The sequence below is a fragment of the Artemia franciscana genome, chromosome 3, assembly GCF_032884065.1.
Source record: "Artemia franciscana chromosome 3, ASM3288406v1, whole genome shotgun sequence".
NCBI lineage: Eukaryota > Metazoa > Arthropoda > Branchiopoda > Anostraca > Artemiidae > Artemia > Artemia franciscana.
In genome coordinates this window covers 3,759,894-3,777,639 of record NC_088865.1, presented here as the reverse complement: position 1 = coordinate 3,777,639, position 17,746 = coordinate 3,759,894, and the positions used below count along the sequence as shown (strand labels likewise).

At 35.6% G+C, this 17,746-nt stretch overlaps 1 protein-coding gene across 2 annotated transcripts in view; it reads right to left on the bottom strand.

Annotated features, from left to right (window-relative positions):
* LOC136024769 (protein tumorous imaginal discs, mitochondrial-like) overlaps positions 1 to 17,746 on the bottom strand; it is a 50,162-nt gene that overhangs the window by 20,437 nt on the left and 11,979 nt on the right. For both annotated transcript variants that reach the window (XM_065700223.1, XM_065700222.1), the window contains exons 2-5: positions 15,715 to 15,938; positions 9,834 to 9,991; positions 5,178 to 5,277; positions 457 to 625 (exon numbers count right to left, since the gene is read on the bottom strand). In XM_065700223.1, the coding sequence (XP_065556295.1) occupies positions 457 to 625; positions 5,178 to 5,277; positions 9,834 to 9,991; positions 15,715 to 15,938 (651 nt within the window). The remainder of the gene's footprint in view (positions 1 to 456; positions 626 to 5,177; positions 5,278 to 9,833; positions 9,992 to 15,714; positions 15,939 to 17,746) is intronic.

Here is a 17,746-nt window from a genome sequence, read left to right as displayed (position 1 = left end):
TTGCTTTACGTATCTTTACGGCACCCTTTGTAAGCGTAAGTCACATACAATTTAGGAAGGGGAATAGATAATTTTTGCTGGTCAAGGGAGAAGTCTGATACTTGTTAAGAAATTAATATTCAAATCCAGATACTCAAATCCTTGTGCATTTGAGTTTTCCTGAAATTAGGATCATGGTGTGGGGAGGGGGGTCCTTTTTTATTCACCAACATCTGTATACTGCATGAAGGATTGATAATCACGATTAAAATCCCCCCTCCATGTCGTTAAGTTATTTCAAATCAATCTAAATATATCCAAACAATTCAATTCAATTTACTCATAACCACATTTCGAACATGAGGAGAGTAAATCACCCTAAGTATCGAGTAGCGAAAAAGAAAAAATAAACACTGGACAAAACGACAAATACAAACACTAAGTAAAAAGCATCAACAAAACGCAATTAAATATTACCTGTACTTATAGTTTCCATTCCAGTGCCATTACAAAAGGGACATTTAACAGCTTTAAAACCAATTTCCGACCTCGATCCTTTGCATTTGGGACATGTATCGACAACATTTAAGTTTACCTCTTTATTCACTCCTCGGGCTGCTTGAGCAAAGGTCAAATTTACAGCGATCTAAAAGGAGGAGCACAAATTGTAGTGATTATACAGTAAAACCTTATTAAAAAAAAAGGAAGTAAAATCGTAAATGACAGTAGCCAGTTGTTGCTTATTCAGTTGTGTTAATTAAAATGGCATTATATTACCATAATATGGAAATATTATGGTTAGGAGATCTGTCTTATAAAAAAGTAATTATTGTATATGTGTTTATCTTAAAAAGAATCGGAAACGGCGCAATAATATTTTCTGAAAAATGACAAACTAGAATTTTCTGTTTTGAAAGAAAAAGCGAATAAGTCATAAATTTTGGTAAAATTCGTTTTCTTTACCAGTTTTGAAAAGTTTCTTCATAAATCGTATGCTGACTGAAACTAGAGACCTCTGAAGGTTGAAAGTCTTGAACCTCAGTAACAGGAGCTTCAAAACACAATTTATTTGTTGATAAATCAGTTGATTCCAAGCTCTTAGAGAAAGATATTCTCTTTTGGTAGCTGTGACCTGAATCTCGGATTCTTCTTGCTTCACATTAGATGCTACGCATTGCGGCAGAAAAATTCAAAAAATATTTTCCACTATCATACGTTTAATAATATGGTTTGTAATAAGATAATAGTTTGTTTTATAGTACGAAAAAAAAACAATCTAGATAGGACATGACTTCGGGAGGATTCGTTTAGGGCCTTAAATAATTTCGGAAAATATATTTCATATGAATGACGTCACAAATACCCGGACGACAAATACCTTAATGGTTTTACTTTCTACAACAAATAAAATAAAATTAAATTAAAGTTCTTTTGCGAAAGAGATTAAAAAACCGACTTTCTTTTCACATAGATAAGCTCGGTCATCAACACCTAGTACTTTAAAACTTATATATTATATAAATTTTACAGCAGAGCGAAAAGCTAAAAAAAAAATATAATTAGGACAATTTAACTGTGCTTAGAAAGGGGTTATAAGTACAAAGATGTTCCAAGACCTAAAAAAAACGACAAAATAAAATCTAGATCATAAGCGCTATTTCCCTAAGTAAGGACATTTTTTAGAAAATGAAAACCAAAAACTTCCCGAGCATACTAAAATAAGATAAGATCAAAGCTGTATCCACGAGAAGGGGGTTTGATTCCCTCCCCCCGGAGTTTTTCCGGCTCGTAAAGAAATTTTGATGCGATTTTGAAAGTAATTTTTCGTAAACTTCCTCCAACCCCCCAAAAATAAACCTCCCCGAACAAAAATCCTGGATTAACCCTTGAATAAAATACAGACAAAATTAGCTGATAAAGTGTGCTGAGCTTAATAAAGGCGAACAACGAATCTTACTTTGATAGGAAATGTCACAAAACATCTTCTGCATTACCCGAGTCTGAGCTATGCTAAGTTCAAACATATTGAAATAAGAGTATCTTATCGAAAAACTGTGTAATATTTATACCCTACTTAAGAAATATCTGAAGCCAAAATAGGATATTTCATATAGGCAGGTACGTCTTGCCCTGTCAAAGACCCTTGAGGGGTTGTAAACCATCACACCATATTTTTTGTTAGCTTTAATTTGATGCTTCATTTTAAAAGAAACAGGATCGAAAAATACCCAGGTAAACTTATTTTTTAATTTAAGAAAAAAACAAAGAAACAAAAAAAAACAGTTATTTTTCACTAATACATCTTCTTTCTTTTTTAATATCACATGTCCAAGTTTATTTTGAAAAATGCGAAAAAAATAACACACTAACAAACATACTAGAATATACTAGAAATAAATAATAAATAATACATACTAGAATATAAAACTAAAGATAGTCAAGGTTATTGTCCTGTGAAAAAATTCTTGCACATTCTGAAATTTACTTATCACAGAAAAATGAAAAACTGACAGAAATAAAATTCGAAAGAAAAAATATACCTACACAAATAAACAGCGATGATAAAACTTAAAACGGAAAAAAAATTACCATTAGCGTAATAGGGAATATTGCCCTCTAAATTCCTACATCAAAAGATAAAAATAATGACGAAGACCAAACTGCCTTTGAAGAAGACACTTGAGAAATTCCCTATTGTTCTACTTGTTTTTGGTGTTTACTTCAAAAGATATTCAAATTTGAGCTTTACTGACAGCTTTGCATAATGTATGTAACAGATACAGCCTATGAGTAATACATAGCATTGCAGTGATTGTATGATACAATCACTATGAGTGATGTAGTGATTGTATGATTGTAGTGATCTGTAAATAGGATTGTACAGATTTGTATGAGACTGCAACTCTATTCAGAAGGGTCCACTGAGGGTAGCTATTCCATAAAATCTGTTTGTTGATTCATTAGAAGTCAAGAAAAGGAGGTCAGCATCATAGGGCAAAAATATGGTAAAAGTATAGGCATTTCAAAATTTTGGACCTTCCGTATTTCAAGTTTTTATCGTAGTTAAAATATAATTATTAACGCATGAAAAAATTCTTACTAAACAGCGACGATTCAAAATTCTCTTTCGCGCATCCCAAAGTTATCTCTTCGAAATGTTAAATTAGAAAGAAAAACATCAACAATCAAATAACGATTTTAAAACTTTAACGAGCGAAAAAATTAATCTAAGAATTCATCCAAGAATTCAAACTTGAAATGAGCAAAAATATTAAGAATGAGGAAATAAACAAAAACAAGCATAAGATTAAATGAATAATTAAGTCACAACAAAAACTATTTTTTCCAAATGATAATTTTTTTAACACCGTTTTAAACAAACAAAATGTGAGTGGGGTGTCGATGACCTCAAACCTTCTTTAATGCTTGAGTATCATTTGTGTTTTATTGACAACTAAAGAGACGACTTCCAATATATGGGAGTGGAAGTTTTCACTCATAAATTGAAAATTTATATATTATTTATATGTATTATTTATATGCTTATATGTTTATTTATGGCATATTTTATATATAAATTTATTATATATGTTTATATGTATATATTTATATGTTTATATATGTATAATTGAATATATGAAATTTTTCACTCATAAATTGGAAATTATAGAGAAAGAAACTATTTTCTATTTTAAGGGAAAGGTTGGTGACGTGTTCCAATTGGTAAAAATTGATGTAAAATATGTTTTGGCTAAAAATCTTATTTTCGGCTGTTTCGTGATTCAAACCACCGAAAACGCAACGAAGCATCATAAAAAGGTAAAGAATACGGCAATGGGCTTTATAGGCCTTACCGGCAGTGCCAATCTCCGTTTCATGGTCCTTCAGCCAGGAAGCACAATAGGGGCTCGGGGGCCAGCCATCCTGTGCTTTCGCACGCCCTTCCTGTTTACCTTCCCCAGATACTAAGGCACACGTTTACATCTAGATCAACTCTGGCTGAGATTACAGAGCCACGGCACTGACCCCCGTTCCAAACCAAATAACCAGCGACACCTGGACTCGAACCCCTGTCCTCACCGAAAAAGGATTTCAAGTCTAGCGTACTAACCATTTTGCTAGGTTTCTAACTGAACTCATGCTTCACCTTAAACACTTAAAAATCTTTCTCTATTTCTTGACATTTTTTTAACTAGGCTTCCCAAGTTCGCGGCCGTTTAAGGCTGCTTGAGGTGAATACACATAAAATTTCGAATTACAAAATTTAAATGTCAAGAAGACACAATAGGATTTTAGAAATGCCTAGGTGGAGTACGGCCCACAATTGGTTGGGAACCGCTGCGCTAATATGTTTATGCTATTTTTGCTTTATTTTTTTTAGACGATACAGAATACAATTGTCAAGCCAACTTTATTATTCGACTTGATTAAAAAAGAAGATTTTTAAGTTCACAGGCAACTGTAGACTATCACATATAAATTACTCAGTTGATTGAAACTTCAATCAGTGCTTTGTCGTACCATCATTAGGCTTGTTGACACGGCAAACATCGCTTAGCCGAACATTGAGTTGAATTATGAACTGCTTCCGCTTGACATAATTAAACTAAAATTTAAAAGAAGAGAGTGTTAATTCGGGAACTGTTTAATAGCGCCCTGGGGAGCCTTTACCTTGAGACTGGAGAGTTTACGGTTTAACAAATTCCCAAGTAACGTCTGCATTTCAGATGCCCGGATAGGCAGAAAATGCCTGACACTGTTGCAAGATCAAAGAAGAAGAAGTGAGCTGTGGGGTAGGAAAAGCACCTCTTCTAGAAACGTATATGATGATCCTTATTGTTTATATTTTGGCCTACTAATGCGAGATAATCCATGGCAGCAGGTGAGATTAAAAACGCCTTGTTGTAGTTTAATAGGGTGTATCCTCTCAACTTACTCGTAAAAAGCATTTGGTAAGTTAAACTTCAGTTGAGAAATAAAAAGTTCTTTGTACAAATAACTGGCCGTTTACGAACATAAAATCTGAGTTTTTCAGCTTTCTCGTTTCCCCCTTTTTGCTCGTTCTGTAAAACTTGGGTCGCAGAGACTAAGGCATTTTGAATTACCACGTATAAGGTACATCGCGAGTCAATATTATTAAAATGGACTTCATAAAAATGGGTTCAGTTCAACACTGAGCATTCTAATTCTGAAACTACCTCTTGTGCTGCTCCAAAGCCAAAATTCGAATCAGCATAGTCTTCGCCCATGTCCATAAAGGGAGATTTGCCTCCAAAAGCACCACTTCCAAAAATTTTCCTTTAAAAAAGAAGAAAAAATAAAGATTTATCTCATTACTGACTACCATACAACTGTGAATCTATTACAGCGTTAAACCTCCTTGGATACTTGGTTTTTCACCAAACACCTTTTCCACTTTCCTGCACCTTCGCCTAACAACACAAAGCTAATAAAACAAAGATAATATCGGTGAGTCTTATGTAGAAATTAATGAGGAAATAAAATCCCTTTCATCAATATCATCTCCTATTATTCCTGTGAGTGTATTTCATTCCCTTTTTACCCCTTATTAGTATCTTGTGCATAGTTCTTGTTGTTTTCCTCTTCGTTTTTTCTTCTTTATTTTGAAAAATGATAGGTTTCTAACATATTCATTCATTTATTCATCCAGCATCTGTCCATTCAGAGAAAATATACCATCTGATCTGAGCTTTTTAGACTATACCCTGAGTGCGGTCAAACAGCTTCGTTAATAAGGAGAAATGTTTAGAGCTTAATCACTAAGCTTTGTTGATACACTTATCCGTAAACAGCTTCTTGAAAAATGTCTAACGTTATTGACTGCTTTTTTGAAACTAGTTTGCGGAATGTCGCGATTTTTAAAGTTTTTTCATAGCTTTCACATATAGTACTCGTTTTACTGCGTTGGCGAATTCACACCCCCCCCCCTCTAAAATATCAAATATAAAAACCCTTTGAAGCATGCATTATAACAACTAAGTGATCCAGCAATCTTCATAAAGGTCGAATAAAGTTTGACTCTTTCTCACAATTCTACTTTTTAAAACAATAAAAAAACTTTACTGTCAACAGCGGGGCGTTGAAGAGGGAAGAGTCCCTATCATATACGGAATAATTTCCATTCGTTTTAAGTTTTAATGTCACTCCTTACTTTTAGTTAAAAAATCTTGTTTTTTTTATTTAATCTTCATAGAGGTCGAAAAAATGGTAATTGGTCCCAAATCACGGTAACCTAGAAATGATTTGATTACGATCAAATGAAAATAAAATAATCTTGTCAGTTCCATAAAAAAAAAACGGTGCAATATTTCCAAAATAAATTAGCTACAACAACAATAAAATCCTTACTTCATTCTTTTGAAGTCATTAAATAATTAATTGTCAGTATGGTTATATGAACTTAGTTAGATATTTTTTATTTGCAACATTAATCCAAGATTCATTGTTCTCTGCTAGATTCCCTAGAATTTTCATTCTTCCATTCATTCCGCCGTTTTTTTTCTACAACAACAGTAAGGAAATTTTAAAAGATAGGCGTGTTGAAAATCATTGAAAAAAAATGAACAGAAAAAATGAAAAAGAATAGTATAGAGTAAAAAGTTGTTATTGTAGCTAGTTTAGTAGGAAAATGCTTCATCCTGACTACCAAAACTGTTGAAAATAGTGGTTGCAGAACATCAACCACGGGTGGTTTCACACAACCGCTCTAAAGTTGCAAACAGACTTATTAAATTCTATTTGACAAGCCTGCAAGTAGAATCAGGTGTCCCAAACCTAATGGTCAGGTTTGCTAATACAATTTTAGAAGATCAGGTCTCCGCTTCTTTGTGTTTAAATATAGAAGAAGAGTAATTGTAAATGAAAATATTGTCTAGTTAAATAAAAATATTAAAAATAAAGACAAACAAACGGGAAAACGAAACGTTTCTGTCCTGTACTTCCTAGTTCAAGAAACGTGAAAAGAGTTATATGGCCTTATTGTCAATTATCTATGGACTTTTTAACAACATTCCATGTATACCTACTAATATCCCGTCGAGAATACCCTTTATCTTGGAATCAAATTAAAATACTTCTAATTTTTCATACTTCGTTTATATTCAAACTGAACTGAAATTAAAGGAGAAGATTATTGCGAAAACGGGATGAAACGTCTACTTTGCAAATAGGCTAAATTATGGTTTCTTGAGAAACCTATTAAATTCTACACTTTTAGCTTAATCAGGAAAAGTTCTACAAAATCTTGAAATGACAAGGGCATTTAATGCTTCATCAACACATATACCACACAAGATGGAAATATATGGTTGAAATGTTTTAGAGGAAGTGGAAAATGGATTTAGGGAATGTGGCCAAGTTTCCCCGTGTAGCGATACACCACAGAGAGATCTATTCGGGGAAAGGAGGATAAGCAAGATAAGGCAAGATGTTTTGGAAGAAGATAAGCATAATTTTAATGGGGGGCAGAATTGTGATTTTGTCGTATTTGTCCTCTTTTCTTTTTGTTTCGTTGCCTCTTTAGTAACCATGGCCCATGTGGCTTTATTGTTGAATATATCATATAATTGGATAATTAAGTATCTATGATGTAACTGTTAACAAAGAATAAGGTGTAGCATAAGCATCCAAGATCTGGTTGAGCCTCCCTTTTCTCGCCGTAAAAGTCCTCAGAAACGCTTACATAAAATTCGGACATTCAAGTCTAAAGCGTGCTTTTGAAAAATCTTAAACCGGTCAGATAGGTAGTATGGGGGTTGGGAGTTAGGGACCACCCCTCTCAATCTTAATATTTTTACGATTTATCCCAACTTCATATACAATTCACATTTTTTTGCAATCTTTCAAATTCCCAAAAAGATTTTCTTCATGATAAGATTATTACTTTGTTCTTCAGTTTTCTAAATTCACCCGGGTTCGTTCATAAACTTAATATATTTTTTTTTGCGTAAATAAACTTACAAATCAATGGAGAATCTAAAAATATTCTAATTTTTTTTACTGTTTTTGGGACTGAAAAGTATTTTTCTGGTTATATACAATAAAAAATTTACCTGTTTAAATTTTTCTTTTAACCATATTTCTCAAATGCTGATCGTTTCTTCCGGGAAAAAAAAAACCAGCGGCATGAAACTAAAACAGCGCCACCATAGCTAACGAAAACGGAATCTAGCAAATTAATAACAAGTAATCTAGTAAATTCATGACAATGGTGTTCATTTTGAGACTGAGTGTTAAACAATACTTTAAAAAGCCAATACATAGAATTTAAATATGCTTTTTTATTTCTTCCCTTTTTTTTACAAAAACCGAAATTTGAACTATCTGAGAATAGCTCATAAGCAGCACTTATCATTAAAATAGATGGCATTTGGAAGTTCTTACACTGGTGTTCAACCTTATTTAAAGTTGTTTCCCCTAAACAAAAGTAGGTGAACAGAACTGGCTTTAAGAAAATTTGTATTTGAAGATAATAGTTCAAATCTAAGATATAATGAAGGTAAACACCATTTGCTTCCCCTAAACAAAAGTAGGTGAACAGAACTGGCTTTAAGAAAATTTGTATTTGAAGATAATAGTTCAAATCTAAGATATAATGAAGGTAAACACCATTTGCTTCCCCTAAACAAAAGTAGGTGAACAGAACTGGCTTTAAGAAAATTTGTATTTGAAGATAATAGTTCAAATCTAAGATATAATGAAGGTAAACACCATTTGCTTCCCCTAAACAAAAGTAGGTGAACAGAATTGGCTTTAAGAAAATTTGTATTTGAAGATAATAGTTCAAATCTAAGATATAATGAAGGTAAACACCATTTGCTTCCCCTAAACAAAAGTAGGTGAACAGAATTGGCTTTAAGAAAATTTGTATTTGAAGATAATAGTTCAAATCTAAGATATAATGAAGGTAAACACCATTTGCTTCCCCTAAACAAAAGTAGGTGAACAGAACTGGCTTTAAGAAAATTTGTATTTGAAGATAATAGTTCAAATCTAAGATATAATGAAGGTAAACACCATTTGCTTCCCCTAAACAAAAGTAGGTGAACAGAACTGGCTTTAAGAAAATTTGTATTTGAAGATAATAGTTCAAATCTAAGATATAATGAAGGTAAACACCATTTGCTTCCCCTAAACAAAAGTAGGTGAACAGAATTGGCTTTAAGAAAATTTGTATTTGAAGATAATAGTTCAAATCTAAGATATAATGAAGGTAAACACCATTTGCTTCCCCTAAACAAAAGTAGGTGAACAGAATTGGCTTTAAGAAAATTTGTATTTGAAGATAATAGTTCAAATCTAAGATATAATGAAGGTAAACACCATTTGCTTCCCCTAAACAAAAGTAGGTGAACAGAACTGGCTTTAAGAAAATTTGTATTTGAAGATAATAGTTCAAATCTAAGATATAATGAAGGTAAACACCATTTGCTTCCCCTAAACAAAAGTAGGTGAACAGAACTGGCTTTAAGAAAATTTGTATTTGAAGATAATAGTTCAAATCTAAGATATAATGAAGGTAAACACCATTTGCTTCCCCTAAACAAAAGTAGGTGAACAGAATTGGCTTTAAGAAAATTTGTATTTGAAGATAATAGTTCAAATCTAAGATATAATGAAGGTAAACACCATTTGCTTCCCCTAAACAAAAGTAGGTGAACAGAACTGGCTTTAAGAAAATTTGTATTTGAAGATAATAGTTCAAATCTAAGATATAATGAAGGTAAACACCATTTGCTTCCCCTAAACAAAAGTAGGTGAACAGAATTGGCTTTTATAGACGAACAAAAGCCAACCCTCCCCGCAATTTCCATATGCCAAAAATAAACGGATACCTAAATAGTTCCTCTGGATCTATGTTTGATTGAAAATTCCAGTTTTGACTTGCTCCTCCCCAAGGTCCTCCTTGCGGACCACCTCCGCCCATGCCCATCTGTTCACGTGTTGATCCCCAGGAATCGTATTCTTTCCTCTTTGTATCATCGCTCAGAACCTGTAAAATGAAGCAAATCAACTAGAGCAACTCTAACATTCACACATCACATAGGCCACAAGCCTTGATGTACATGTAATGAGCAGTTTTATTACATAGATAGCAACACTAGCTTTTCAATTACTTCACATAACAAACGCTTCACTTCACATTACATAACAACATATCGTAATATTCTGGAGCCGGTTTATTTAGCTGAACCAAAGAAAAACGAGAAGTTACTTTCCCATAATTCAGAGGTAAAATGCGTGCTTTAATTGAATTGGTTTACGTCTGTGACGACTGTAAGTCAATTACATTTCTCGTTAAACGTACTTAGACTTAGATCCTACTATGGCTGGGGGCGCATAGGGCAGCAACGGTTGACCTCCAACTTGGCTAATCTTGTGCCAACGACCAAAGCTCATTCAGCGTGGTTCGAAGACTCGTCGCCTCTATCTCCAGAATTGAACAAGTGCGCTAAGTTATCTTCCACTCCTTCGAATACCGGGTGGGGTCAAACAACATATTTCATGTTTTAAGGAATCATTCGATCATGCAGGTCATATGCCCCCAGTACTCTTATCTTCTCATTCTGATCTCGTCGGTCATCACACACCGGTTTCTCCTTAAAAGTGTGTTAAAAAGACGAACTAAATAACTCTGCCTTTCTAAAACCTTGATTTCTTCTCATGTTCTCCTTTGAGTAAGTCTAACACAGTAAAATGAAAGCAAAGTTAAATTCCCTCTGATTGATAGAAAGAGATAAATTCATTTTAATTGAAGACCAATATTCACAATATTCAATTATATTCTTATAAATATAAAAAATATTTATGTGACAGACGTCATTTTTATGTATATCAGTATTACAATGACGTTATTACGTTTTCAATTCAGGAAATAGGTTGATTGAATTCTTGATGTTACTTACAAAATGTAAAAAAAAAGAAAATAGAAATAAGAATTAAGATGCTTTCGTGCGACAATTTTCTCTTTTTGTGTTGGACAAAACAATATGGAGTTTGAAAAGGGCGAAGAGTCATTAAAAAAGTGCAAACAGTCATTTGCCATGTTTGTTTCTAAAGATTGGTGCAAAGTTTTATTGTAAGGGTTATAATAATCCTTCGGGTCCTAACAAGAAAATCAGTGGTTCTTCTAGAGGAGGGTATTCGTCATTACCATTGGCTAAAAGTAACACTTATTTTTGCTTTGAGCTATTGAAGATCTCGTAGTACCCTATGGGTTTGTACATTGGTACAACCCGTAGGGTACTAAGCCTAGTATATAAGCCTAGGGCTAGTTAGTTTTCCAAATTTATGGAGGATAAATAAATTGAAATAGTGTTGTAAAGAAGCTATTTGGTTCTCAAGCAGTCAGGAACACGGCATTTTTTCTGCCTTCAAAAATATTTCAGTTTCATTCTACATGTTCGTAATTTAAAGTGTCGTAATTAAAGTGTCACTAGTTTAAGCAAGATTAAGATACTGATCTATATCCTTTAAAAGATGTCAGTTGGAGCATAAAGTTGTAACTTTCAGGACATACTGTGGGGGGGGGGGGTTGAACTAATGAAAATTCACTTTCAACGTCGCACTTTCAAAAGCTCTGTTTTGATGGATCATGAAAACAGAGCTTTTTTCCGCAGTGAGCTCTTCAAATGAGCAAAAAAACAAGAGCTAAGAGCTCATATGGCACTTGTGACGAGGTTGATGAGCCAAGAGCTCATATGGTATGAGCTCTAGCAAAATTCTAAGAATCGACAGATTACTTTAAAAGGAAAATAAGAGGCTTAATGCCGGTCGGGATTTAAAATAAGAGCTCTGAGTCACGAGGTCCTTCTAAGTATCAAAATTCATTAAGATCCGATCACCCACTTGTAAGTTAAAAATACCTCAATTTTTCTAATTTGTCCTCTCCCTTCAGCTCCCCAGATGGTCGAATCGGGGAAAACAACTTTATCAAGTCAATTTGTGCAGCTCCCTGACATGCCTACCAATTTTCATCGTCCTAGCACGTCCAGAAGCACCAAACTCGCCAAAGCACTGAACCCACCTCCTAACTCCCCCAAAGAGAGCGGATCCCGGTTGCGTCAATCACGTATCTACGACAGTTACAAGCGTTTTCCGAGATTTCCGGTTTCCCCCTCCAACTCCCCCAATGTCAACATATCTGGTCGGGATTTGACATAAGAGCTCTGAGACATGAGTTCCTTCTAAATATCAAATTTCATTAAGACCTGGTCACCCGTTCTTAGGTCAAAAATACCTCAATTTTTCTAATTTTTCCAAATTGACAACCCCCAGCTCCCCCAAAGAGAATGGATCCGTACCAATTATGTCAATCTTGTATCTAACTTGTACTTATTCTTCCCATCAAGTTTCATCACGATCTCTCTACTCTAAGCGTTTTCCAAGATTTCCGGTTTCCAAGATTTCTGTTTCCCCCCTCCAACCCTCTATGTCCCCGGATCCGATTCGAATTGAAAATGGAGCATCTGAGAAATAAGATTCTTCTATATATCAAGTTTCATGAAGATCCGATCACCCATTCGTAAGATACCTCGATTTTCACGTTTTCGAAGAATTCCGGTTTCCCCCTCCAACTACCTTCAATGTCGCCAGATCTGGCCGAGATTCAAAATGAGAGTTCTAAAGCACAATATCCTTCTTGATATCAAATTTCATTCAGATCTGATCACCTGTTCGTAAGTTACAAATGCCCCATTTTTTCTAATTTTTCCAAATTACTCCCCTCCCCCCTCCCGACTCCACCAAAGAGAGCGGATCCGGTCCGGTTATGTCAGTCACCTATCTTGGACTTGTGCTTATTCTTTCCACCAAATTTCATCCCGATCTCTCCGCTTTAAGCGCTTTCCAAGATTCCCCTCCCCCTAATGACACTGGATCCAGTCGGGATTCAGAGTTTCGAAGTTGATCTGAGTTTCGAAGTTGATATGATATACGATTACTTAATATACGATCATAATAATACGATTACTTATTATACGAAAGTAATATACGATCATTGATATACGATCACTCTTTCGTAAGTTAAAAATACCACATTTTTTCTATTTTTTTAGAATTAACCCTCCCCCCAACTCCCCCAAAGAGAGCAGATCCATTTCGGTTATGTCAATCCGGTATCTAGAACTTGTGCTTATTTTTCCCACAAAGTTTCATCCCGATCCCTCCACTCTAAGCGTTTTCCAATATTTTAGCTTCCCCCCTCAATTCCCCCCAATGTCACTGGATCCAGTCAGGATTTAATAGGAGCTCTGAGACATGATATCCTTACAAACATCAAATTTCATTAAGATCCAATCACTCCTTCATAAGTTGAAAATACCTGGTTTTTCTAATTTTTCAGAATTAACCCTCCCACCCACCCCAAGCTCCCCTAAAGAGAGCGGATCCGTTCCGATTCTGTCAATCACGTATCTAGGACTTACGATTATATTTCCCACCAAGTTTCATCCCGATCCCTCCACTTTAAGCGTTTTCCAAGATTTTATGTCCCCCCCACCCCAACTCCCCCCAATGTTACCGAATCCGGTCGGGAATTAAAATAAAAGCTCTGAGACACGATATCCTTCTAAACATCAAATTTCACTAAGATCTGATCAGTCCTTCGTAAGTTAAAAATACCTCATTTTTTTTCAGAATTAACCCTCCTCTCCCCAACTCCCCCGAAGAGAGCGGATCCGTTCCGGTTCCGTCAACACGTATCTAGGACTTAAGATTATTTTTAGCACCAAGTTTCATCCCGATCCCTCCACTCTAAGCGTTTTCCAAGATTTTAGGTCCCCCAGCTCCCCCCCAATGTCACCAGATCCGGTCGGGATTTAAAATAAGAGATCTGAGACACGATATCTTTCCAAACATCAAATTTCATTAAGATCCGATCACTCCTTCGTAAGTTGAAAATACCTCATGTTTTCTAATTCTTCAGAATTACCCCCCCCCCCCCCGCAACTCCCCCAAAGAGAGCAGATCCGTTCCGGTTATTTCAGTCACGTATCTAAGACTTGTGCTTATTTTTACCGCCAAGTTTCATCCCGATCCCTCCACTCTAAGCGTTTTCCAAGATTTTAGATCCCCCTCAAATTCCCCCAATGTCACCGGATCCAGTCGAGATTTAAAATAAGAGCTTTGAGACACGACATCCTTCCAAACTTCAAATTTCATTAAGATCAGATCACTCCTTCGTAAGGTAAAAATACCTCATTTTTTCGAATTTTTCGGAATTACCCCCCCCCCCCCGCAACTCCCCCAAAGAGAGCGGATCCGTTCCAGTTATGTCAATGACGTATCTAGGACTTCTACTTATTTTTCCTACCAAGTTTCGTCCCGATCCCTCCACTCTAGGCGTTTTCCAAGATTTTAGGTTCCCCCCTCCAACTCCCCAACCCCCTATGTCACCGGATCTGGTCGGGATTTAAAATGAGAGCTTTGAGACACGATATCCTTCCAAACATCAAATTTCATTAAGATCCCATCACCCGTTTGTAAGTTAAAAATGCTTAATTTTTTCTATTTTTTCCGAATTAACGGGCCCCCCACTCCTCCCAGATACTCAAACCGGGAAAAAGACTATTTCTAATTTAATCTGGTCCGGTCCCTGATATGCCTGCCGAATTTCATCGTCCTAGCTTACCTGGAAGTGCCGAAAGTAGCATAACCGGGACAGACCGTCAGACCGACAGAATTTGCGATCGCTATATGTCACTTGGTTAATATTAAGTGCCATAAAAATTGATGAGAAACAAGAAGCAAGCAAAACCGCAGTTAGTCCTTGCTATCACATTTGGATCTTTCTCCAGAAACTATAAATGGATTCTTTATAATAGCAGGTCCAGAATATCCGCTTTCAGGAAACAATGACAGAGAACTGGGAATACTGCTTTTGTGCCATCTTTCCGTTTTCAGGCCCGGAAGATCAGTGGTTCAGAAAATGAAAAAACAGGACAGAAAATGGTATTATGGACTTCTCAATTCAAAAAATTGTCAGAAGAACGAGACGATCAGAGACGATAAGTGATAAAAAAAAATAGTTCTTAATGGTCTTTAGAACAGAAAAAAGGAAAGTGCCAAGCTGAGACTCTAAAATTGTTTATTGTAGGTTTTAGCTCAGAAAAAAAAACGATTTGATGAGGATAGCTCACGGGTGTAACCAGGGAGATGGGTAGAAAGCTTGAACCCCCTCCCCCCTATCCGTAATTTTTGTCCAACTCGGGAAAACGTGGGTCCTGAGACAGATAATAAACAGTATTCAGACACCTATTGAAAAAAAACGGCAAGTCTAGACTACTTTTCCTGCTTCCAGTTTTTCGTCTAACTTTCCCTAAAACGGAAACAGGAGTATGGACGCGCTATATGCATATAAAATCAAATTACATGATGTATCTCACATCAAAATACGTGTTTCAATGTTTTTTATGCATGACAATAACCTAAATACACTTCATCACGGGCTGGGCGCGTGCACTGTCCCATTTAGCACTCCGATCAGCTCAGGATACATTTTTTATTCTTTGAAATTAAATAAGGTTAAAAAATTGAAATTAAAAAAATCTAAGCATACTTAAACAGACTGTGCATGTGTCGCGGCTAGAGCCATGACACGCGCAAAAATTATTTGACCATAGCACTTAAAATCGCTGTGCAACACGCAAATTTGGACGATTATAGCACTAAGCAACTGACCGCGGTGGCCAAAGAGAGGATAATATTCAAATTTACCTCATAAGCCTCAGAAACCTCCTGAAACTTCTTTCCAGAATTAGGATCAGACTTATTCGTATCAGGATGATACTTCTTGGCTAGCTGATAATAGGCCTTCTTGATTTCTTTAACTGAAGCATTTCGGGGAACACCCAGAATGTCATAATAGTCCTTTCTTGCCTGTTGATGACTGTGTGATACATGGAATTGGGATTTGAGAACTTTTGATAAGCTTGAAGATTCTGGAACATAAAATTTGGATTAATAAAAGGCACAAACATATAAGGCCATACAGATTTCAAAAGAGGCGCAACATTTAATCCCTCTGCCTCTAGGATGAGACCAAGGAACCCTACAAGAAAAAAATTAATGCTTCAGCTTAAAAATAGGGTTTTTTGTCGCCCCTCCTCTCCTAGGGAAAATGCTCGGATACATTCCATATAGTCACATGCAGATATTTACATATTTTTTTCTTCCCTAGCCTTATTTCCCTACTCTATCCTTATAACTAAGACTATACAACTAAGAGTATACATGCTCTTCTAACTAAACAGTATACATGCTCTTCTAACTAAAAAGCATACATGCCTTCTAAATTTAACCTACATTTTTTTTCTTCCCTAGCCTTATTTCCCTACTCTATCCTTCTAACTAAGAGACCCCTATCAAATGTCAAATATTTGAAAATTCTAACGAAAAACAAGAATGTTTTTTTTAACTAATCCTTTCAAAATTTACAAACGTATCAGCTTGCTTAGCCAGAAAGTGGGTAAAGTTACATATTCTTTAGTCAAAAAGTTGCTGACTTTGAGGTTTTGCATATTCATAAGCTTTCGAGTCATTCATTAGTAATATGGGCAGTAGTCACCCAGCTCTGCATCGGGGCAGATTGGCGGTAAGTACAAAATGTCAAACATGGTCTGTAAGGAAAGTGGCATATTTGGAATCTATCGGGAATAAGCTAATTTGGTAGGTTGCTCGTTTTGTGAAACAAATCGAACACAAATTCTGTCAATCCGTTTTTCCGAGTCCCCTTTCGCCCGTTCAGGATTTGATCTGAATCAGGGATGGCACGCCGGCAGCCAGTAGGCAACAAACCCATCAGTAAAAAAATCCGAGAGGGCTATTGTTCCTTCATGTTTTAAGGACTAATTGTAGAGTGAAAGTACGAAAAGAAGGCCAAAATTCAAAATCGGCCGTGCAGAAATACCCTGTTTTCAAGGGAAAAGAGGGGGAAAACTGGGAAAATTTTCGAATCTAAATTTATGAACTATTTTACGGATTGAAAGGTCGTTTTCTATTTATTCAAGTCCAAAAGACCAAAAATGACACCAAAAGTGAAAAAATTCACTTTTTAGTACCCATTTCCACCCAAAGCAAGGTCAGAGGGGGATGGGAAAGCAGAATCTTAATTTGTGCAGTATTTTGTGGATTGAAACGTTGTTTACTAATAATCCAAATCTGGGGAGACCAAAAATGGCATCGGAGTTGACAAATTCCGTCACTTAGAACTCCATTTCCAATCTAGGCAAGGTCAGATGAGGTTAAAATACCATTTGTGGCAATGTAATACTAAAATATATAATTAAAAAATATATATACTGAAAAATCATTTCCTATTAATACAAGCACAAGGAGACCAAGATAGAAAAAGTTTATCACCTAGTACCCCATTGACATCCTAAGTAAGGCCAGAGAGGATGAAAAATCGGAATTTTAACGTGTGAAGTATCATACACAAGTGAACATAAACATTTTCAGAAAAAGTCGCTGAACAAAATATACAAAATCGCTCAAAACTTAGGACTGGAAGTTAGTCTATCTAAATGTCTGCAAGACTGGGGCTGGAAATTTTTGTCAAATGGTATATGTCCATTACGACTGATATACTAATAGAGGGGCTCAATGTTAGTCCATATTTGAGTTCATGGGCGTAAAATTGTAGTGAAGCACCATTAAAACCAAGAGTAGGCAAAGAGCAAAAGAGGATGTTTTCATTCCCCTCTGACCTTGCTTAGGGTGGAAATGGGGTACCAAGTAATGGAATTTT